At 45.7% G+C, this 25000-nt stretch overlaps 1 protein-coding gene across 8 annotated transcripts in view; it reads left to right on the top strand.

Moving 5' to 3' along the window:
* The window catches only part of LOC113590314 (laminin subunit alpha-2-like), a 124339-nt gene that overhangs the window by 23200 nt on the left and 76139 nt on the right, over positions 1–25000 (top strand). For all 8 annotated transcript variants that reach the window (XM_035528978.1, XM_035528976.1, XM_035528980.1 and 5 more), the window contains 9 exons: positions 398–568; positions 5182–5294; positions 16507–16749; positions 19011–19190; positions 20438–20527; positions 21496–21613; positions 22126–22304; positions 22403–22502; positions 22977–23137. In XM_035528978.1, the coding sequence (XP_035384871.1) occupies positions 398–568; positions 5182–5294; positions 16507–16749; positions 19011–19190; positions 20438–20527; positions 21496–21613; positions 22126–22304; positions 22403–22502; positions 22977–23137 (1355 nt within the window). The remainder of the gene's footprint in view (positions 1–397; positions 569–5181; positions 5295–16506; positions 16750–19010; positions 19191–20437; positions 20528–21495; positions 21614–22125; positions 22305–22402; positions 22503–22976; positions 23138–25000) is intronic.

Genomic DNA, 25000 nt, shown 5'->3' with positions numbered 1-25000 from the left:
GTTACCTGGGTGTATATTTGTTGGGATTTCCAAGTTAAATGAAACAGAAATATTTACCTGAGTCCGACTCACAGCATTCCCAATGTCTGCTTCAACATTAGCCTGTTTGTGAATGCTATCTATGTGTTAAGGGCTGTGTGTTGACACCTGTGTGTTAAGGGCTGTGTGTTCCGGGCTGTGTGAAAAGTGCTGTGTGTTAGGGGCTGTGCGTTAGGGCCTGTGCGTTGACAACTGTGCATTAAGGGCTGTGTGTTGATACCTGTGCGTTAAGGGCTGTGTGTTAGGGGCTGTGTGTTGATACCTGTGCGTTAAGGGCTGTGTGTTAGGGGCTGTGTGTTGACACCTGTGCGTTAGGAGCTGTGCGTTAAGGGCCATGTGTTCTGGGCTGTGTGTGCAGGTCTGTTCCCAGCCGTGCTGAACCTGGCCTCGATGGCCAAGGTTAGTGCCAACGCCACGTGTGGAGAGATGAAGGAGGAGATGTCGTGTAAACTGGTGGAGCACGTCCCTGGCCAACCCGTCCGCAACCCTCAGTGTAGAGTGTGTAACCTGCAGAGCAACAATCCACATGGTAAATACACACACGCACACAAACATATTATAAATGAACCAGTAGATTTACATATTACTGGTTCATTTATATGTCATTTAAAAGTGCCGTCGTCCATAAGCCAATCAGATTCTTCTCACTGTGATATTCGCCTCTTTAGAATAAACAACAATCCAAACACCTCCATAGATCTCCACCCTAACCTAACGCAGGCTCTAGAGCTCCACCCTAACCTAACATAGGCCCTATAGAACTCCACTCTAATCTAACACAGGCCCTAGAGCTCCACCCTACCCAGATTGTAGAGTTGCCCTCCTGCAAAACACAGTCATTTGGAACAGCCTCACTTGAGAATGAATTATTAAGATATAATTCTGAGTATAGAACTATAATTAACTATAGAACTGAGTATATAAACTATAATTCTGAGTGTACCCCATTAAATGTTGTACTGTACTCTATACTCTGCTGTACTCTACTCTATTTTACTCTACTGTACTGTACTCTACTGTACTCTGTGCGCTGCTATACTCTACTGTACTGTACTGTACTATACTATACTCCACTCTACTATACCGCACTCTACTGTACTCTACTCTGCTATACTCTACTGTACTGTACCGTACTTTACTCAACACTACTGTACTGTACTCTACTGTATTCTCCTATACTGTAGTGTGCTCTACTCTAATGTACTCTGTACTCTACTGTACTCTTATGTGCTCTGTACTCTGTACAATATTGTAGTCTGTACTCTACTGTACTGTATTCTACTATACTGTATTCTATTCTGTACTCTGTATTCTACTGTACTCTTCTGTACTCTCTACTCTACTCTACTATACTATACTGAACTCTGTACTCTACTGTACTCTACTATACTGTACTCTACTCTACTGTACTCTCTACTCTGCTGTACTCTCTACTCAACTCTACTGTACTCTACTGTACTCTACTATACTGTACTCTATTCTGTACTCTGTATTCTACTGTACTCTGTACTCTTCTGTACTCTCTACTCTAATCTACTCTACTGTACTCTGCACTCTAATTTACTCTACTATACTACTCTACTGTACGCTACTCTACTGTACTCTAATCTACTCTACAATACTGTACTCTGTACTCTACTGTACTGTACTCTACTATACTGTACTCTCTACTACACTGTACACTCTACTCTACTATATTGTACTCTCTACTACCCTGTACACTCTACTCTACTATACTGTACTCTACTCTACTCTATACTCTACTATACTGTACTCTGTACTCTACTCTACTATACTGTACTCTACTGTACTCTACTCTACTGTACTCTGTACTCTACTCTACTATACTGTACTCTCTACTCTGTACTGATCCTTCATAATTAGGGTTGCCTGTCCTGATTCTGCAACACAGTTAACATTTCAGCTAAACACACACAGCTCTCCACATTACTGCCTCACAAGCTGTTTACTGTTTATTGTTTATTATTTTCTTCACCCTATGTTTTCACCCTTCTTTCTTTTATATCAATGTGCTTTTTTCAATTAAAATGTGTATAGACCTGGCTATTATAATGCTCTGACCCCCCATCTCTCTCTCTCTCTCTCTCACACACATCCTGAGTAATGAATTACACACGATGTCTTACAGCTGCCCTTGTGCAAACAGCAGTGCTCTCACCGTGCTCTCATCCTCCCGCACTAGGCACCAGAGAACCAACACTCGATTACACTAACACCCGATTACACCAACACCCGATTACACCAACACCTGATTACACTAACACCTGATTACACCAACACCTGATTACACTAACACCTGATTACACTAACACCCGATTACACCAACACCCGATTACACTAACACCTGATTACACTAACACCTGATTACACCAACACCTGATTACACTAACACCTGATTACACCAACAGCCGATTACACTAACACCTGATTACACCAACACCTGATTACACTAACACCCGATTACACTAACACCTGATTACACTAACACCTGATTACACCAACAGCCGATTACACTAACACCTGATTACACCAACACCTGATTACACTAACACCCGATTACACTAACACCTGATTACACTAACACCTGATTATACTAACACCCGATTACACCAACACCTGATTACACTAACACCTGATTACACTAACACCTGATTACACTAACACCTGATTACACTAACACCCGATTACACCAACACCTGATTACACTAACACCTGATTACACTAACACCTGATTACACCAACACCTGATTACACTAACACCTGATTACACTAACACCTGATTAGGTAAAGTTAAGGAGAGAGAGAGAGAGAGAGAGAGAGAGAGAGAGAGAGAGAGAGAGAAGGGGAGAGAGAGAGAGAGAGAGAGAGAGAGAGAGAAGGGGAGAGATGACCAGCAGAATAAACGAAGCCAAAATCTCCCTCGTAAAATGAAAAATAGAAGTGTATCCTTTTTTGCTCATCCGTGTTTAATATGTGAGTGGTACTGAACGAGGAGGTGTGTATGAGTGCGGCTCTTATTGTCTCTGATGGCAGTGAGAGGGAGATGTATTCCCATCTCACCGACCGTAACGCATCCCCGTTACCTGTTATGCTTTTAACGAGAAACACACTCCACAGTAAAAGTCTTTGTGTTCAGGAAGCACGTTGTGAGAGGTTCAAGATGTTTTACCAGTGGGTAATGAGAGGGGAGTCTCTGGAATGTTCTTTTACTTTCCAGTAGGTTCATTTGGCCTGTCAGTGAATTTATTAAAACACTCTAAAGTGAAACTGCACCTTCCTTCTGTCTGAATGTTTGGGTGTTTGGTGGGGAAGGAGGTTAATTAGGACATCAAACAAAACATACTGAACACCCCATTAAGTACTGAACACCCCATAGTAAACAAAACATACTGAACACCCCATAGTGAACAAAACATACTGAACACCCCATTAAGTACTGAACACCCAATAGTGAACAAAACATACTGAACACCCAATAGCAAACAAAAGATACTGAACACCCCATAGTAAACAAAACATACTGAACACCCCATTAAGTATTGAACACCCCATAGTAAACAAAACATACTGAACACCCCATAGTAAACAAAACATACTGAACACCCCATAGTGAACAAAACATACTGAACACCCCATTAAGTACTGAACACCCAATAGTGAACAAAACATACTGAACACCCCATAGTGAACAAAACATACTGAACACCCCATTAAGCACTGAACACCCCATAGTGAACTAAATGTACTGAACACCCCATAGTGAACAAAACATACTGAACACCCCATTAAGTACTGAACACCCAATAGCAAACAAAAGATACTGAACACCCAATAGTAAACATAATGTACTGAACACCCAATAGTGAACAAAACATACTGAACACCCCATAGTGAACAAAACATACTGAACACCCCATTAAGTACTGAACACCCCATAGTGAACAAAACATACTGAACACCCCATAGTGAACAAAACATACTGAACACCCCATTAAGTACTGAACACCCCATAGTAAACATAATGTACTTAACACCCAATAGCAAACAAAAGATACTGAACACCCAATAGTAAACATAATGTACTGAACACCCAATAGTAAACATAATGTACTGAACACCCAATAGTAACCAAAACATACTGAACACCCCATAGTGAACAAAACATACTGAACATCCCATTAAGTACTGAACACCCCATAGTAAACAAAACATACTGAACACTCCATTGCGAACAAAACATACTGAACACCCAATAGTAAACATAATGTACTTAACACCCAATAGCAAACAAAAGATACTGAACACCCAATAGTAAACATAATGTACTGAACACCCAATAGTGAACAAAACATACTGAACACCCCAAAGTAACAAAACATACTGAACACCCCATTAAGTACTGAACACCCCATAGTGAGCAAAACATACTGAACACCCCAAAGTAAACATAGTAAACAGAATACCTAACAATCTGGAATATTACCCAGAATAACAAACACGCTGGAATATTACGCAGAATCACTATATTAAAAAAATATCCTCCCCCCCACACCCCTGCCCTCAACGACCATGAAAAGCAACGCTGTGCTGCTTCACCTCCAGAAACAGCTCACTTCAGCAGTCCTGTTGGCTGTCCTCTCTCTCTCTCCCTCTCTCTCTCTCTCTCTCTCTCTCTATGTTTTCAGATCTGTGATAAGTATCTCTGACTCTCCTCTCAGAAGGTTACTGTGATACCACTCTGAAGTGGCATTAGTCTCTAACACCCAACTGGAAACCCCGGTAACGGCCGATATTCAAGCGTCTGCTTTTCATTCTTGTCCTTTGTCCCTGTCCTTTGTCCCCTGTCCTTGGTCCCTGTCCTTGGTCCCTGTCCTTGGTCCCTGTCCTTTGTCCCTGTCCTTTGTCCCTGTCCTTGGTCCCTGTCCTTTGTCCCCCTGTCCTTTGTCCCCCTGTCCTTTGTCCCTGTCCTTGGTCCCTGTCCTTTGTCCCCTGTCCTTTGTCCCCCTGTCCTTGGCCCCTGTCCTTGGTCCCCTGTCCTTTGTCCCCTGTCCTTGGTCCCTGTCCTTTGTCCCTGTCCTTTGTCCCTGTGTCCTCTCCTGGTGTGTGTGGTTGGACTCCCAGAGCGTCACCCCATCGAGTACGCCATCGACGGGACAAACAGATGGTGGCAAAGTCCGAGCATCATGAACGGGATGGACTACCACTACATCACTGTCACGCTGGACCTGCAGCAGGTACTCACCCCCAACCCAGTCCTGAACATGCTGGACTCACCCCAACCCAGCCCTGAACACGCATGATTCACTCAAACCCAGCCCTGAACACACAGGATTTGTGTTCAGTACGTAAGAACAGCCTGTGTTCAATACGTGAGGCTAAGAACAGCCCTGTGTTCAGTGCATAAAGAACAAAATGAATTTTTCTCTAAGGTGGTTATGGTTTGAATTCCTAAATGATCCTCATACATATGGTAACACTAAACTGTGTGGATGCATTATATGTAAGAATGTGTTGTGTGTTTAAAATTCTCGCAGTGTGTTTTGTGTATTTGATCTTTTCTCGGTGTGTGTGTTTGGTTTTCTTGCAGTCTGTGTTGTGTGTTTGATCTTCACTGTATGTTTCAGTTTCCTCGAGTGGAGTATGCCTGTTTCCGACTGTCTGTCTGTGTGTGTGTGTGTGGGATTGATTAGAGATGGGTTCAGCTCACTTCTGTCTCACCCCTCTGTGTGAGCTCCAGGACCAGCTGCGTTTTTACACACCTGGCCAGAAGCTTCCAGAACGTGCTCAGGCCCACTCGTCTAAGTGAGGGTGTTTCTCACAGAGATGCCAGTGCATGCATTACTGGCTGCAAGCCACCAGCACTGCCTGTTCAGAGGTGTGTGCTGTCTCATTTTCAAAAGATCAACCTGCGGCTCCTGATTGGACATTATACTCATGGCTTAATCAGAAGTGACCTCTGACCTTAAGTATTTAATGGCGTGTAACTCCTCAGAGTGGACGTTTGAACTCCCGATCGAGAGTCAATGTTAAAATACACCGTCAAGCTGTGGAGGTCTCCACCACTGAAATACCCCATCTGTCATGACCAGGGTGCTAAACCAGCCCCTAATCCCTTTATCCGCTGTGTTCCGGCATTTTGAGACTCCTCTCACGAATGGTACCTGTGTGGGTTTTCCTGGAGGCCAGGTGTCTGGAGATATCAACAACAGGGGCCTCTGGTACCTGTGTGGGTTTTCCTGGAGGCCAGGTGTCTGGAGATATCACCAACAGGGGCCTCTGGTACCTGTGTGGGTTTTCCTGGAGGCCAGGTGTCTGGAGATATCACCAACAGGGGCCTCTGGTTTGGTTGCTCCTGGAGTTTTCCTTTACTATTCCATGGTCTTAAGCTAGAGAAGAGAATGGACTCCCCTCCCAGCCCCACCTCCAAAGCCTCTACCTGCATAGGCTGCATAGACATCCACATTAAAACAATGGTAACCAGTAGCCTTAGCATCGGAAACAAGCTAATGTTAGCCTGACCGCAACATGGCAACATTGTAACCATTACTATATTGGCTCTGTGGTTATATATTTATATAAAAACTGAAATCATTGTTGGTGGTTGTTTATCCATCATTAGTGTTGGTTGTTTATCCGTCATTGTTGGTGGTTGTTTATCCATCATTAGTGTTGGTTGTTTATCCATCATTGTTGGTGGTTGTTTATTCATCCTTAGTGTTGGTTGTTTATCCATCATTAGTGTTGTTTATCCATTATTGTTGGTGGTTGTTTATCCATCATTGCTGGTGGTTGTTTATCCATCATTGTTGGTGGTTGTTTATCCATCATTGTTGATGGTTGTTTATCCGTCATTAGTGTTGGTTGTTTATCCATCATTAGTGTTGGTTGTTTATTTATCATTAGTGTTGTTTATCCATCATTGTTGGTGGTTGTTTATTCATCATTAGTGTTGTTTATTCATCTTTGTTGGTGGTTGTTTATCCATCATTGTTGATGGTTGTTTATCCATCATTGTTGGTGGTTATTTATCTGTCATTGTTGGCGGTTGTTTATTCATCATTAGTGTTGGTTGTTTATTCATCATTAGTGTTGTTTATCCATCATTGTTGGTGCTTGTTTATCCATCATTGTTGGTGCTTGTTTATCCATCATTAGTGTTGTTTATCCATCATTGTTGGTGGTTGTTTATTCATCATTAGTGTTGTTTATTCATCATTGTTGGTGGTTGTTTATCCATCATTGCTGGCGGTTGTTTATCCATCATTGTTGGTGGTTGTTTATTCATCATTAGTGTTGTTTATCCATCATTGTTGGTGGTTGTTTATCCATCACTAGCCAGCCTGGGCCTGATGAGCCCTAGCAGGAGTGCAGTGCCGTGGGATACATGGGTCCGGAACCTGCTAGAACCTTCTCTCCCCCACAGCCTTAATGTTACCCTGTCAGTCCATCACACTTTCACCAGCGCAGTTTTGTTCTGGAAACAAAAAAAGACAAATTTGCACCTTTCAGAGTACAGTGCTAAAATAACACTCCAGCACAAAGCACAGCTCAGTAAAAGACACGGCGATGAGACGGTGAAAAACGACCCAGCCACGCCACAGCCTTGGACTGGCTGGGGGTTTTTAATAAGCTGGTAAGACTTCAAATTGTTACTGCTCAAAGTGCCTGAGAGCTGGTAAACCGCCGGCTGTCTGTCACTGGGAGTCCAAGGTTTGTCAAGACGCGATTCCTGAGTGTGAAAGTGGGATGGTCAGCCTCACACGAGCTACTGGATTGACGGCGCCAAGACAGAAACGCTCAGCCGTGTTGGCCGCTGCTACGTGGCGCTGTTAAGTTAGACAACGGGCCCGGCCGTCGCAGACGCCTTGGCTGAACGCCTGTATCGGTCTCCCTGCTTCTGCTGTAGTCCGTTAGTAAGATGAGAGTGGGGGGGAGAGACGAGGTATCTATTCATCAAGAGTGCTGTTAATAAATCTGTGTGTGTGTGTGTGTTTCAAGTTTCAAATTTCCAGTTTGGTTTATTTGTCACATGCATAGTCATACACAGTATAACTCACAGTGAAATGGTTGAGAGTACTCTGTCCAAACTGAGGAGAAAGAAAACAGGGGTGCATAGAGAAATATATATTCTATATATGTACAAAAATATATTAACAATGTATGTACAATATATGTATATTGTGTTTATATACACAATGTACAATGTACATTGTGTGTGTGTGTGTGTGTGTGTGTGTGTGTGTGTGTGTGTGTGTGTGTGTGTGTGCGTGATTACTAAGATCTGACATTCTGAAGAGCCTTGGCCACCATCTCTCCATCACTCACATCCTGACAAGCTGTCACCATGGTGATAAACACCGGGCAACCAATACATTGCCGGATGCCTTGGTGTTTCCGTGGACACTGGCCTGATTGGATCACTGGCAGTGCGACCATGAATTCTAGCCTGAACATTTCATAAATAGACTAAAAATATACGTACATATTTTCCACACCTCCACATGTGTCATCTGCAATATCGAAAACGTTTATAGAAGTCAGCGTTGACGATATAATGTAGGTGTGACCAAGGGATTTTATCAACGTGCATGATTGTGTGATGCGATCCAATAGGCTAACCCTCATCCAAATGGCCAAGGTTTCTGCTGTTTAAATATGCGGGGTGTAAGATTTGTTCAACAGTGGATATTCTTCTTGCCTGGCAACCTAGCAGGTAAAATATTACTGGTTATTACTTTATATATAAATAGAGAGAGAGAGAGAGAGAGAGAGAGAGAGAGAGAGAGAGAGAGAGAGAGAGAGAGAGAGAGAAGGAAAAAGTATAGACAGATTGTAAATATATGGAAGAAGAAGTGTCTAATGGGTTGGGTATGTTAGGATTTGTGCTTTTCTTAGAATTTTCAAAGCTTAATACTTTTAATACTTTTTTTCGATATTCATAAGGGTTTGTAAGTTATACTATAAACATTCACAATTCATTACTAATTCATTCTTGTGTTTTATTTTGTTATGTTCTGTTGGTGACAGCACCTGTTTCTGGCTTCATCATTTCATTTAACACAAAAATGTTTAAAATATTAGGACACATCTCATTTCCTTAACCTGCAGATGGGAGTTATAGGGCAGTTATAGTGCTAAAGGTATAGTGTAGGTCTAGATATGCTCTAAAGTGATAGTGTAGGTCTAGATATGTGCTAAAGTTATAGTGGAGTTCTAGATATGCTCTGAAGTTATAGTGTAGGTCTAGATATGTGCTAAAGTTATAGATAGTGGAGTTCTAGATATGCTCTGAAGTTATAGTGGAGTTCTAGATATGTGCTAAAGTTATAGTGGAGTTCTAGATATGCTCTGAAGTTATAGTGGAGTTCTAGATATGTGCTAAAGTTATAGTGTAGTTCTAGTTATGCTCTAAAGGTATAGTGTAGTTCTAGATATGTGCTAAAGTTATAGTGTAGTTCTAGTTATGCTCTAAAGGTATAGTGTAGTTCTAGATATGTGCTAAAGTTGTAGATCTACATATGTGTTTGAGTCACTGTTTCACTGAGGTAACAGTTCTGTTTGAGTCTCTTTTTCACGGAGGTAAAAGTACTTCTGTTTGACTCAGTTTAACAGATAAAACCACATCTGTTTGAGTTCTGTTTCAGTCCTCTCAACCAGGAGGACAAAACCCTCACACCAAATTGCTGCACACATGTCTATAACAAAAACTCATTTTTCACGCTGTGCTCCAAATCCAGAAGACATTCTTCCACAATGTCCAGGCTTCTGCCATCTTTGCCGTACCAACAGACTAGAAACTGAACAGAAAGTGTGTAGTTACTGGCTGGATCATTTTGGGATGTGTTGTTAATTCCTTATATTAGAGGTTTAAAGCATTTATTTCCATGTGCATGGGTATTTTCCAGATGTAAAGGGTGACTTCATGTGTACTGAGAGCTGCAGCTCCTGGTGGAGACTTGCACAGCTGCTTCTGTTATGCGTATCTGATGCTGCAGCTCCTGGGAACTGTCTGCATGCTTTACGCTGCAGTAAACAAACTGAAAGCCACCTAATGACACTGCTCACCAACTCCACGACAAGGGGGTGTTTATTTCTAATGAGATCATACACATTCCAAAGGCAGGAGTGGAAACATTTTTATAAGTGGATTGCTGTAAAGAATGGTTGTGTGATATAGCACAGGATAAAAGACCTCCAGAAGGGATGGCAGAGACTGTACTGGAAGTTCAGTTACTGAGAGCAGATGAACACACTGACTCCGCCCTCTCATCCTCCTCCTCCTCTGACTCCGCCCTCTCCTTGTCATAATGTTAGCCGTGTGTGTGTGTGTGTGTGTGTGTGAGTGTGAGTATGTGTGTGTATGTGAATGTGTGTGAGTATGTGAATGTGAGTGTGTGTATGAGTATGTGTGTGTGTGAGTGTGTGAGTGTGTGTGTGTGTGTGTGAGTGTGTGCGAGTGTGTGTGTGAGTGTGTGTGTGTGTGTGAGTGTGAGTATGTGTGTGTGAGTGAGTATGTGAATGTGTGTGAGTGTGTGTATGAGTATGTGTGTGTGTGAGAGTGTGTGTGTGTGTGTGTGTGGGTGTGTGTGTGTGTGTGTGTGTGAGTGTGTGCGAGTGTGTGAGTGTGTGTGTGTGTGAGTGTGTGTGTGTGTGTATGTGTGTGTGTGTGTGTGTGGGTGAAGGGGTTATGTGATAAAGTAATGTTGTGTTATGGGCCATGACATTACCAACCCTTGTTATCTTTAGCGTGGCACTGGGGAGAAGTTTGAATAATCGCACGGACCCTCCCACCAACAAACACACACACACACGCACAGTTATTAAATGTGTACAGACTCATTAGGATGGATGTGCCTCCTTACCCAGAGCTCTTTAGTGGGCCTCTGCCTGCAATTTAAACAATCACCTCCAGGGCAGTGGAGCATTTGGGCTCAGCCCCTCACCTTCCGCACACGTCGCTTCACATTCTAAAGGACAGCGGCATGGTAAACAGCTCCAGAAAACAGTTTGCAATATGTTCTCACGACGTCGTGAGGAACGCAGAGTATTCCGAGAAACGGCTGCAGGAGACGTGAAAGTCTTAAGGTCAAGCAGAAACGCGTCTCTCCTTCTCACCATCTGTAAAAGTTCAAGATGATTATGTTAATTAGTCACATTTTCTCAGAAAAATCGTTTTATTTTTCTCTTCGTTCCCCCCCCCCCTTGATGGGCTTGATGGCGTTGCCGCTTTCGAAGTCATGAATCACTTTATGGAACAAGCCGTTTATGGGCCGTAATGGTTCCTTCAAGGCATCAAGTTCTGCCTGTCATTTTTTTATTCTTCTTTGTGAAATTTTCTGCGTGTATGGATGCGTGCGTGTGTTGTGCTGTGTGTGTGTGTGTGTGTGTGTGTGTCTTTCATGGGCTGGGTGCATTGAAACAGGACGTGTTGTACAAAGAGACCTTCATTAGCTGTGCAAGCAAAGTGCTTCCTATTCACTGTGCATGCGTGTGTGTGTGTGTGTGTGTGTGTGTGTGTGTGTGTGTGTAGTAGTAGTAGTAGTAGTTAGAACTTATTAGCACTTAATTAATGCAAATTTGTAGTTTATAAGATGATCTGTTATTTCCTCATGGTAGTTATGAGTTTCTTGTGCAGGCATGTGTGGTCACACAGTGGCGTTTGATGTGTTTCTGTTTCTCAGACGGTGGAGGAGTGTGAGGGGGTTTGCAGGCGGAGAGCGTACAGTTCTCTGCTCTTCCTCCATGTCAGGGGCCAAACTGCTCGGCTGTAAACACACACAGGGCATTTCTAAACGTGCTCGGAGAAGCATGCAGGCAACTCCCACGCGGGGCCATGACTTCCAGCTGGGGGAGCAGGGTCGGGGGTTAGGGACCCAAGCCCCACGGAGACCACCGGACGCATCCTCCAGATCACGCGGAGGCTCTACAAACTCCCGGTCTGTTTTGTAGTTGTTAATCTTCAGGAATATCGGAATATTCCTTAACTCCGCTGAAACGAATGTGAAAGATTTGCAGCTACGGCCGCAAGGAGTCCGGAGTCACCGGTGAGCTGGGGTTAACAACGTACGCGTAGCTGGTTTACGCTCCAGATCTTTTCCATCTTCAGGAATGTGTGGGTGGAAGAGTTCCCCTCATGAGGCCAAAGGTTCCATTGCGCCTGACAGTTTTAGGAAGCGGTTACTAGGAAAATAAAACACCTTAGTGACTTTGGAACCGTATGCTGAAATAGCGCTTTTATAATACACGTTCCATATGTCTTTGGATGGCACCTGGTTTGAGCGTAATGTGTGTCTCCGTCGTTGAGGACGGCATCGGATACGAGTGTGACTTGTCTGTCTTAAGGAATAGAGCCACTTAAGTTGCGACGTGGGGTGACGTTCACACTGTCATGACTGGTTTATAACTGGTGATTCAGTAAGACACACTCAAGCTTCAGTGTACTGGATGTCAGTTTCCTGACCCGTATCAAAAATGGAGCTATTTTCTCACCACAGATTTAAGTTTTGTTTTATAAAAATTGTACTATTGTTTTTACAAAGTTTTCCACACTTGTCTATTCCCTAATCCTTCTCAGAAACGGTTCTGTAAAAGGCTCCGGTGAAGGGAGGTACTGAAATATGCATCTGGTAACCTGTCAGAACATAAAGCTGTCCAATTAAAAGAAGCGTGAGACCAGCCCTGTCAGCTGTTCCTGGAGGAGAGCGCAAGAAGGTCCACAATATCCTCCTTCTTCCTTCTGTACATGACACATCTGTCAGAACAGGTAACGTTCAGCTGCTGTGACACTGTTCTTAAGCGAGAGAGGGAGACAGAACGAGAGAGAGACAGAGAGAGGGAGACAGAATGAGAGAGACAGAGAGAGAAAGAGGGAGACAGAACGAGAGAGAGAGAGAGGGAGACAGAACGAGAGAGAGACAGAGAGAGAAAGAGACAGAACGAGAGAGAGAGAGAGAAAGGGAGACAGAACGAGAGAGAGAGAGAGAGAGGGAGACAGAATGAGAGAGAGACAGAGAGAGAAAGAGCGAGACAGAACGAGAGAGAGAGAGAGAACGAGAGAGAGAGGGACAAAAAGACAGAGAGAGAGGGAGAGAACCAGAGAGAGAAAGAGAGAGACAGAGGGGGACAAAGAGAAAGACAAAGAAAGAGAGAGACAGAGAGGAGACAAAGCAAGAGACAGAAAGAGAGAGAGAGAGAGACACACAGAAAGAGACACTCTACAGAGACTCTGTGGTGTCATCAGCAACCTGCAGACTGCTGTATTTTCCATCATCATAAAATGGCGTTTGGATTTTGGCCCGTGTGGAGTAAAGCCATAGGCCTCTAATGTTTACACTAATGTTCACAGAGTGTATGAAGCAGCACCCTAACCCCCTCATCTCCGTTATGCTCACACCAGTACGCGAACCATGTTCGAGACACGCCGAACCACTTCCGAGAGAGGCTGACGGGGGCTCTTCGGCTGACGGGGGCTCTCACGGATATGGTGACTCAGTCAGCTCGGAGACATAGGCAGTATCCGGCTACGTCCAGAAGTGCGCAGAAGGTGCTACCAACCCCAAGACCACCATCGTATGAGCCAAGCGTAGACCCCAAGTGACCGCAGAGGACACTGTGACACTGTGAACACTGCAGTTTATTGCCATGTCCACCAGCTTCTACACAACCCTGCCCCGCTCTGGAAAACAAGAATGTTACAAAGCTGTTTGTTAACTTCAGTTTACACAAACATCCCCCAAAGTTGTTTGGAGGGATGAGACTGGCTGAACTTATTTCTGGTGTCCCTGACTGAGAGACCTCAATCAGTCGGAATTGGCAACGTCCTGTCCTGCACCACCAAACTGAGCACCGGCGTGCCACAGGGCTGTGTCCTCGGTCCACTTCTGTTCACACCGGCGTGCCACAGGGCTGTGTCCTCGGTCCACTTCTGTTCACACCGGCGTGCCACAGGGCTGTGTCCTCGGTCCACTTCTGTTCACACCGGCGTGCCACAGGGCTGTGTCCTCGGTCCACTTCTGTTCACACCGGCGTGCCACAGGGCTGTGTCCTCTGTCCACTTCTGTTCACACCGGCGTGCCACAGGGCTGTGTCCTCTGTCCACTTCTGTTCACACCGGCGTGCCACAGGGCTGTGTCCTCGGTCCACTTCTGTTCACACCGGCGTGCCACAGGGCTGTGTCCTCTGTCCACTTCTGTTCACACCGGCGTGCCACAGGGCTGTGTCCTCTGTCCACTTCTGTTCACACCGGCGTGCCACAGGGCTGTGTCCTCGGTCCACTTCTGTTCACACCGGCGTGCCACAGGGCTGTGTCCTCGGTCCACTTCTGTTCACACCAGCGTTCCACAGGGCTGTGTCCTCGGTCCACTTCTGTTCACACCGGCGTTCCACAGGGCTGTGTCCTCGGTCCACTTCTGTTCACACCGGCGTGCCACAGGGCTGTGTCCTCGGTCCACTTCTCTTCACACTGGCGTGCCACAGGGCTGTGTCCTCGGTCCACTTCTCTTCACACCGGCGTGCCACAGGGCTGTGTCCTCGGTCCACTTCTGTTCACACCGGCGTGCCACAGGGCTGTGTCCTCGGTCCACTTCTGTTCACACCAGCGTTCCACAGGGCTGTGTCCTCGGTCCACTTCTGTTCACACCAGCGTGCCACAGGGCTGTGTCCTCTGTCCACTTCTGTTCACAATGCTGTCCTGCTGTCACCCTGCTGACCTGTAACCTCAACCCCCCCCCAATCTAGAACATCAGAATTACACAGCACTATCTCTCCTCAGTATTCCGTCGCTGTACTTTGTCTTCAGACTTTTAATAATAGGCTGTTCTCTTTAAACCAGTCCGCTGCACTGGGAAAACCACCAGTTGCCGCCATCAACGCTCGCAGTAATTACGTAGGCCGCATGTTGCATTCTATGTTGCATCTACTCCTATGTTGCATTGTTTCACCCCGCTGGACACGGGATATAGTTGTGGTCACCTTAAAGGCCAGGTTTGACATGAGAGACGTCGAGAGATAGAAAGAGAGAGAAAAAGACAGAGAAAGAGAGAGAGAAAGAGAGAAGACTTTGGGTTCCTCAGCTCTCCTGGTTCCTGCAGACCATGGAGAAAGGGATTGGGGGTGATTGTGGGGTACTTACTCCCTGGCTTCATGTCAGACCTCGCTGGAGGGGTGTGTGTGTGTGTGTGTGTGTGTGTGTGTGTGTGTGTGTGTGTGTGTGTGTGTGTGCATGAAGAGACGACACCTTTCTCTTCTGTCTGTTTTCTTCTTCTCTCCTTTTGAGGAAGACTGGAATGTCACTGTGCCCCTGAACATCAGTCAGGCTACAGGATACCTATCAAGACCACACACACACACACACACACACACACACACACACACACACGCGCGCCACTGCTCTGTAGCTGTAACTCCATCATTGCTTTGGTTACAAAGTGCCCCTTGGGTGTTTCTCTACTGAATAGAAAGAGAGGAGGATCATGGGAAAATGTTTTCCTCTTTTCTTTTTGGACTTTTTACTCTCCTTTATTTCTGTGCCCTTCTCTGCTCTTTTATTCTCCTCCTGTGGGGAAAGCCATGCTTCCAGCCTTTAGCCCCTAGCTGCGTGTGAAAAACGCTGCCCCCTGTGGGCTAGGCAGACCTGAACCAGTCTGCCAATCAAAGACTGCGGTCAGACTTCCCTTTGGAACTCAAGATTTGAGACTTTTGATAAGACCGGTTGCTATAGTTTATTATTTTGTAATTTGTACATATTATTTTATTTAATATATTATTTATTTTTCGTTTAATCCTTTCTGTGCTTGAATTGAAGAGTGTTGCAATAAAGATGATTATTATTCATATTTATCCCTCCGAGAATGTCATAACCTGCTACGCTCTGATCGGGAGACTTTAATTAGTTGTTATTTGCTTATTAAAAATGTAATTCTCCATCTTAAATCATTTCTAGAGTATTTATGTAAGCCCCGTTGAACCGTGGCACTACGGGCGAGAACGTGGTGATCAAAGCTTTTCCAGCATGCAGTGGAGACACCGTCACGGATAAACGCTCGAGGCTACGCACATTAGCCTAGAGCTCCAGCTGACGCAGACTCCGAGCTGTAGGTGTCTTCTCGTGAATCCAGATGTGCGTGGTAGTTGACACACCCGATAAATGCCAGCGTCCCGGCTAACAGTTTGTTTTAGAACGTTCTGGGAAAAGGGGAAAGATCCGGTGTGAGTGACAGGAGGGAAAACCCAAGAGATTCCGGATTTAGCAGACACAGCTGTAGCACACAAGCTCACCTATATATCGTCTACCTGTTGGGTGTGTGTTCTGTGGGTGTTGTGTGTGTGTGTGTGTGTGTGTGTGTGTGTGTGTGTGTGTGTGTGTGTGTGTGTGTGTGTGTGTGTGTGTGTGAGAAAGTCAAGGACCGTATGCTGATGTGTCTTCTCCACCAACTCTCCGTTTTCCAGGTGTTCCAGATAGCGTACGTGATCCTGAAGGCCGCCAACTCCCCACGGCCAGGAAACTGGATTCTGGAACGTTCCTTGGATGGGCAGAACTACATGCCGTGGCAGTATTATGCCATCACGGACACGGAATGCACCATGCGCTTCCGCATCGCCCCGAGAACCGGCCCTCCTGCCTACACGCATGACAACGAGGTCATCTGCACGTCCTTCTACTCAAAGGTCCACCCTCTGGAGAACGGCGAGGTTAGGGGCGTCTTCGACCCGCTTTGACTCGTTGGGGTTTTTTGTGGGAGAGTTTGCGGTCATCCCCGTAAGGGAGGAACGTTTGTACCATCCAGAACACATTTGCCCTCACTGATCTTGAAACATCAGTTTAACACGATTATTGAATGTGTTTGGAGATGCGTGACGCTTCGGCTTTTCGGACCACAGGTTGAAAATCTGAAGTGCGTTTATTCAAAAGGACGACACATAAAGAGCCACAAACACACCAAAGGCAGGGTTGCTGGAGAACCTGACGCATCTAGTGCTGGATTGTGTGGAAATGACGGAACCTGTGGTTGCATTGTGTGGAAACCTTGGGAATGTCATTGCTGTTGGGAGCACAACACAGTTCTGCAGCACGCACTTCTTCTTTAGCTGTGGGGCATTGTGGGTAAACGGGTGTCTTATGAGAGAGATGCGGTGAATGCAAGGACAGACAAAATGAAAGGTGACAGTGAAGAGTCTGAGGTGCGTTTGTGTGTGTGTGTGTGAGAGAGAGAAAGAGAGCGAGAGTGTGTGTGTGTGTGCATATGTGTGCGTGTGTGTATATGTGTGTGTGCATTTGTGTTTGTGTGATTATATGGGTGTATGCATGTGTGTGTGTGTATGTGTGTGTGTGTGTGTGAGAGAAAGAGAGTAAGAGTGTGTATGTGCATATGTGTGTGTGTGTATATGTGTGTGTGTTGTATGAGTGCGTGTGTATGTGTTTGTGCGATTAAGTGTGTGTGTGTGTGTGTGTGAGAGAGAGAGAGAGAGAGAGAGAGAGAGAGAGTGTGTGTGTGTGCATATGTGTGTGTGTGTGTGTGTGTGTGTGTGTGTGTGCGTATATATGTGTATGTGTGCATGTGTATGTGTGTGTTTGTGTGTGTATTTTGTGTGTGTGCGCGTGTGAATGTGTGTGTTTGTGTGTATATATTTGTGTGTATGTGTGTGTGTGTGTATGTGTATATATGTGTGTGTGTGTGTTTGTGTGAGTGTGTTTGTGTATACGTGTGTGTGTGTGTGCATGTGTATGTGTGTGTTTGTGTGTGTGTGTGTGGGTGGGGGGGTCACCTGACAAAAAGGTCAATTGAAATGTCACTCCGTACCTCCCACAAACACGGATGCCGTGTGAACTCAGGTGGCTGTAAATTAGCACTGCTCGTTAACGGAGCAGTGGGGCGTGTGTGCACACGTGTGCATGCGTGTGTTTGTGTGTGTGTGTGTGTGTGTGTGTGTGTGTGTGTGTGTGTGAGTCAATGGGCAGGGCATCCGGGCTGAGTGCCATGGCCACACCTCCTTGTGCTCTGCAGGTGCCCGTGGATCAGGCCCACACCCAGGCACCTGCGGTTCCTCCCAATGGCTGGCTGGGTGCCCCCCTCACACACACACACACACACACACACATATACACACAAACTCAACACACACACAAACACAACACACACATACACGCACACACAAATGTACTGCCAGGATTATTCTCTTAAATCTCTCAGCTTCATTCATCTGGAGTTGGAACACAAGAGATTAAATGAATGCTGACATGTTTTACCTTGTTAGTTCACCATTCTGGTTGTGTTCTGCGTGTTCCTCTGCTGGGACCAAATTCTATAAAACTTCACTGAAACTTCTCTGACGTCGCTGAGCTCTGTGGGTGGGAGGACATCATATTATGCAAGAAGAATATTCGTGTGATAAGTTTACATTCCCCAATTCCCATTAAATCCTAAATAAATAGTTCAAGTCCCACAATCATGTGACTATCCTGTTTTACTCAGAAATGTAGGGCCTGTTGGCTTATGTTGGGCCCTGTTGGGGCACAGTGGGTCATGTAGGGTCATGTTGGATCACGTTAGGTCACGTTAGGACATGTTGGGTCATGCTAGGACATGTTGGGTCATGCTGGGTCATACTGGGCCACAGTGGGTCATGCTGGGTCAGGTTAGGACATGTTGGGTCACGTTGGGTCGCGTTAGGACATGTTGGGTCACGGGTTGTGTTAGGTCATATTGGGTCACGTTAGGTCATATTAGGACATGTTGGGTCACGTTGAATCATGGCATTATGGTGTTGTGGTTTCCCTCCACTTTGACCCTATTTCTTTCTTATCGTCACACTGTGCTGGACTCTGGTCCTCCGGGGCAAGAGATCCACACCTGTTCCTCCATCTGTTTATCCCTCTCTCTCTCTATCCCTCTCTCTCTCTCCACTCCTCCATCCATCTGTTCCTCACCCCTCTGTCCTGCCTGCTCCTCCAGATCCACACGTCTCTGATCAACGGCCGTCCCAGTGCCGACGACCCCTCACCAACCCTGTTCAACTTTACCACCGCCCGGTACATCCGCCTCAGGTTCCAGCGGATACGCACCCTGAACGCTGACCTCATGACCCTCGCTCTCAACGACCCCAAGGATATGGACCCCATTGTCACCAGACGGGTACGTACGGGCTGTACGACACCTTAACCAGACCCCGCGACGGACTGTACCAACTCACTGGTGCTCTAAAGACGTTTTGGGCAATGAAACCCACAATGCCAGAAGATGACGGTTTGGTTTAGTCGTCCATGCGAGGCCACGTGTGTAGGAGGAGACATCAGAAATGTCTTTCTCCACCGACACGGATCCACAAAACATTGATCTTCTGAGCCCAACTTTAATTTTTGCTTCACTGTACTGCCGATGTTTTCCCATTGGTGTGCGGGTTGTGTGCAATTCTAGGCCGCTTCCTATTGGTCGATGTGTGTCGTAGCGGCACTTACCACACGAAGCTTTGGGGAAGAATTTCCGATGCTGCCAGGCAATAATCAAAGCTTCATTCAATCCACTGGACACTACGCGGCCAGAGATCTGAACTCACAACCAAAGATATCGCACACGCAGCGTAAACGTAAAGAAATCGCACACGTGATGTAAACGGAAACGGAAAGCAATTGCACACACGGCATAAACGTAAACGTAAAGCAATCATAACCGTAAAGAAAGGACTGGTTTGCACTTGAAAGAAAGACTCACAGAATGAGCACGAGTCTCAAAACAGTAGTGGAATTCCTGACATGACACGCTGTCCGCTTTTTGGCTGCTGGGATTGACACATTTGCATAAAGCTTTGTGATTGGCCGTGAGGCACATGTGGTGTAGTCCTAACAGATCGGAGACTGTGGTAGGTAACGTGGATGAAAAACATCTCACAGCCTCCTGGGCGCCATCTGTGGGTTAGACTGAGTCCAAACACACACGCACACACACGCACACACACACACACACACACACACACACACACACACACACACAGACAGGCTGTGTTTTGTGCAGATGGGCTTTGATTAAAACTACTCAGTAATTACAAAAGTACCTTATTCTGTCACGTTCACAAACACAGACTCTTCCCTCACACATAAACATGCTTTGACACATGCTATGGCACTGCACACACACACACACACACACACACACACACTGACAGGGGCAAGTCCTCATTGCATCCAGATTGTTCTCTAAAAACAACATACATCCGTTACAGGGAGGATTATGGTCCCTACATTCTCAGATTAGGGTTAACAGTGTGGATTATTGATTGATTATTAGGTCTCATCTCTAATGAAGCATGTTTGCTCTAAATGTATTCTGTAGGTATGAGGTGTGTGTAAAGGTTACATGATCTGTGTGTGTGTGTGTGTTTACAGTATTACTACTCCATTAAGGATATATCAGTAGGGGGGATGTGTATCTGTTATGGACATGCTAAAGCCTGTCCTCTCAACATAATCACCAAGGTAAAAACCCTTCTATACATACACTCAACACACACACACACGCACACACACACACACACACTCACTCACACACGCACATCACATCACCCTAGTGTTACAGACCACATCACCCCACATCACTCCAGTGTTACTGACCACATCACTCCACATCACTCCAGCGTTATGTTCTAGTGTTAGGTTTAAGGTTCAGAGAAGTGAACCCTGACTGTTGATGTCTTTGTGTTTTGGTAATCATTTCATGTGACACCCGACCTCTAAGACAATGTGTATGTCTTCTAATGTATATGTCATCTAATGTGTATGTCCTCTAATACAATGTGCATGTTCACTAATGTGTATGTCCTCTAAGAGAATGTGTGTGTAGGTGTGTGTGTGTGAATGTGTGTGTAGGTGTGTGTGTAGGTGTGTGTGTAGACGTGTGCGTAGATGTGTGTGTAGGTGTGTGTGTAGGTGTGTGTGTAGACGTGTGCATAGATGTGTGTGTAGTTGTGTGTGTAGTTGTGTGTGTAGGTGTGTGTGTAGGTGTGTGTGTAGACGTGTGTGTAGGTGTGTGTGTGGACGTGTGTGTAGGTGTGTGTGTAGACGTGTGTGTAGGTGTGTGTGTAGATGTGTGTGTAGACGTGTGTGTAGATGTGTGTGTAGGTGTGTGTGTAGGTGTGTGTGTAGATGTGTGTGTAGGTGTGTGTGTAGACGTGTGTGTAGGTGTGTGTGTAGATGTGTGTAGGTGTGTGTAGATGTGTGTGTAGGTGTGTGTGTAGGTGTGTGTAGATGTGTGTGTAGGTGTGTGTGTAGACGTGTGTGTAGGTGTGTGTGTAGGTGTGTGTGTAGATGTGTGTGTAGATGTGTGTGTAGGTGTGTGTGTAGGTGTGTGTGTAGACGTGTGTGTAGGTGTGTGTGTATGTGTGTGTGTGGAGGTTGCTCTCTGACTCTACTGTCTGTTCTGGTCTGTTGTTGTTGCCATGGCTCAGAAACTCCACTGTGATTGTAAGGACAATACCTGTGGAGAGAGCTGTGACCGCTGTTGCCCTGGTTACAACCAGAAGCCCTGGATGGCTGGGACCTTCCTGACACGCCACATCTGTGAGAGTAAGAGCCCAGAGAAAGCCGCTTCAAAACCTAGCAACAGAACCAGGCAGAACCCAGCAGAACCTAGCAACAGAACCAGGCAGAACCCAGCAGAACCTAGCAACAGAACCAGGCAGAACCCAGCAGAACCTAGCAACAGAACCAGGCAGAACCCAGCAGAACTTAGCAAGAGAACCAGGCAGAACATAGCAACAGAACCCAAAAGAACCTACCAACAGAACCTAGTGACAGATCCCAGATCACAACAGAACCTCAAGCAAGATAAACAGATTAATAAAACAAAACCTAGATTGTCAAAAACCAAATGCAAAGAACAAGAATCACCAACAAAACATGTAACAAAACATCAGACAAAACATCAGACAAAACATCTGACAAAACATCAGACAAAACATCTGACAAAACATCAGACAAAACATCAGACAAAACATCTGACAAAACATCAGACAAAACGTCTGCCCCAGCCTGTAGTCTGTTTCCTCTCTGTCCGATTGAACTCCTGCTCCATGCAGAGTGTAACTGTCATGGCAAGTCCGAGGAGTGCTACTACAACCAGACAGTGGCTGATGGGAAACTGAGTCTGAACATCAATGGCGTGTACGAAGGGGGCGGAGTCTGTGTCGCCTGCTCTGACAACACGGCCGGAATAAACTGCCAGTCGTGCGCTGCTGGTTATTACCGACCGAGAGAGGTGAGTCTCCTGGTCTTGGCGCTCGTCGGACTTAACGGCAAACATAACGATAAAACATCATGACAAAACATAAACGCATCTCTCTCTCTCTCTCTCAGGTGAGACCGGAGCACCCTCGTCCCTGCACACACTGTGACTGTGACCTCAGAGGGTCTGTCTCCTCTGTCTGCGTACCGGACGAGAGTCATGGCAGGGCAGGTGCGGCATGCCCCGCCCACATCCACCTCACCTTGACAGTGCTCCACCCACACCTGCTTTTACCCTGACTGTCGCCTGACGGAACACCTGGTATAGCTCGTTAGACGCACAGCGCCTCGGGGCTTGTAATTGGCTCCCACACTCACACACTCACACACACACACACACACACACACACACACACAGGTTTAGCAGGTGGAAAATTCTCATTCATAACAGTAATGTGTTTCAGTGACACTGTGACCTTGTTCAAATGAGCTATAACATTTGAATTTTGAAAGTTGAACAGTCGACACATTTGTTTATTGGGTTCACTGAAGCTCAGAGTTATAGGTGAGGAAAGCAATACCTGTGTGTGTGTGTGTGTGTGTCAGGTTTTTGTTGCATTAGAGGGCATACTATGAATGTAACAGCTTGTTTTTGTCTGCGTGCACGCACACACACACACACACACACACACACACACACACACAGGTCTGTCTGCAGGTTGGTGTCACTGTAAGCAGGGCTACACTGGGCAAAGATGTGACACCTGTGCATTTGGCTACGCTGGGTTCCCTGAGTGTCGTCCCTGTGAATGCAGCACTGCTGGCAGCACTAACCTGGACCCTTGCCAGCTGCCATGTGTGTGTAAGGTAAGACACACACACACACTCACACACACACACACACACACACACACTCACACACACACACTCACACACACACACACACACACACTCACACACACACACACACACACACACTCACACTCACACACACACACTCACACTCACACACACACACACACACACACACTCACACACACACACACACATACACATACACTCACACACACTCACACACACACACACACACACACACACACACACACACACTCACACACACACACACACACACACACGCACACACACGCACTCACACACACACACACACACACACACACACTCACACACACACACTCACACATACACTCACACACATATACATACACACACACACACACACACATATACATACACACACACTCACACACATACACTCACACACACACACACACACTCACACACACACACACATACACTCACACACACACACACACTCACACACACACAGACACACACACACACACACACACACACATACACTCACACACACACACACACACACACACACACACACACACTGCAGTCTTAGTGCAGCATTTGTGTAGGACAGTGATCTGTTTGACATGATGTCACCTGAGCGTTTACTGTAAACATAGATGCCAAATTCATACTCAGCATTTACCACATTTACCACTGCCTGGCCGAAAAAAAGGTCACACACTAATATTTCATTTGACCGCCTTTAGCTTTGATTACGGCACGCATTCGCTGTGGCGTCATTTCCACAAGCTTCTGCAATGTCAAAACATTTATTTCTGTGCTGAGTTGCATTAATTTTTTCCCCAAGATCTTGTATTGATAATGGGAGATTTGGACCACAAAGTTTTCTCCAGCACATCCCAAAGATTCTCAGTGGAGTTCAGGTCTGGAATCCATGTGTAAAAATGATGCCTCATGCTCCCTGAACCACTCTTTCACAATTTAAGCCCAATGAATCCTGGCATTGTCATCTTGGAATATGCCCGTGCCATCAGGGAAGAAAACATCCATTGACGGAATAACCTGGTCGTTCAGTATATTCAGGTAGTCAGCTGACCTCATTCTTTGGGCACATAACGTTGCTGAACCTAGACCTGACCAACTGCAGCAACCCCAGATCATAGCACTGCCCCCACAGGCTGTGGGCACTAGTCATGATGGGTGCATCACTTCAGCCGCCTCTCTTCTTACCCTGATGCACCCATCACTCTGGAACAGGGTAAATCTGGACTCATCAGACCACATGACCTTCTTCCATTGCTCCAGAGTCCAATCTTTATGCTCCCTAGCAAATTGAAGCCGTTTTTCCCGGTTAACCTCACTGACAAGTGGTTTTCTTAAGGCTACATAGTTGTTTAGTCCCAATCCCTTGAGTTCCCTTCGCCTTGTGCATGTGGAAATGCTCTTACTTTCACTATTAAACATATCCCTGAGTTCCACTGTTGTTTTTCTACGATTTGATTTCACCACACGTTTAAGCGATCGCCGATCACGATCATTCAAGATTTTTTTCTGACCACATTCCTCCCTCGAAGATGATGTTTCCCCACTGTCCTTCCACTTTTTAATAATGTGTTGGACAGTTCTTAACCCAATTTTAGTAGTTTCAGCAATCTCCTTCTCCGCTTGATGCATGCCAATAATTTGACCCTTCTGAAACAGATTAACATCTTTTCCACGACCACATGATGTGTTTTTCGACATGGTTGTTTAACAAATGAGAAGCTACTCACTGCATCAGTTAGGGTTAAATAACTTGTTGCCAGCTGAAACATAATCACCCATGCAGTAATGATCCAATGGGAGGCTCTTACCTATTTGCTTAGTTAAATCCAGGTGGTGACCTTTTTT

This window comes from Electrophorus electricus, chromosome 8, assembly GCF_013358815.1.
Source record: "Electrophorus electricus isolate fEleEle1 chromosome 8, fEleEle1.pri, whole genome shotgun sequence".
Lineage (NCBI taxonomy): Eukaryota > Metazoa > Chordata > Actinopteri > Gymnotiformes > Gymnotidae > Electrophorus > Electrophorus electricus.
Note: the sequence above shows the minus strand (reverse complement) of the source record. Positions and strands in the feature narration are given on the sequence as shown.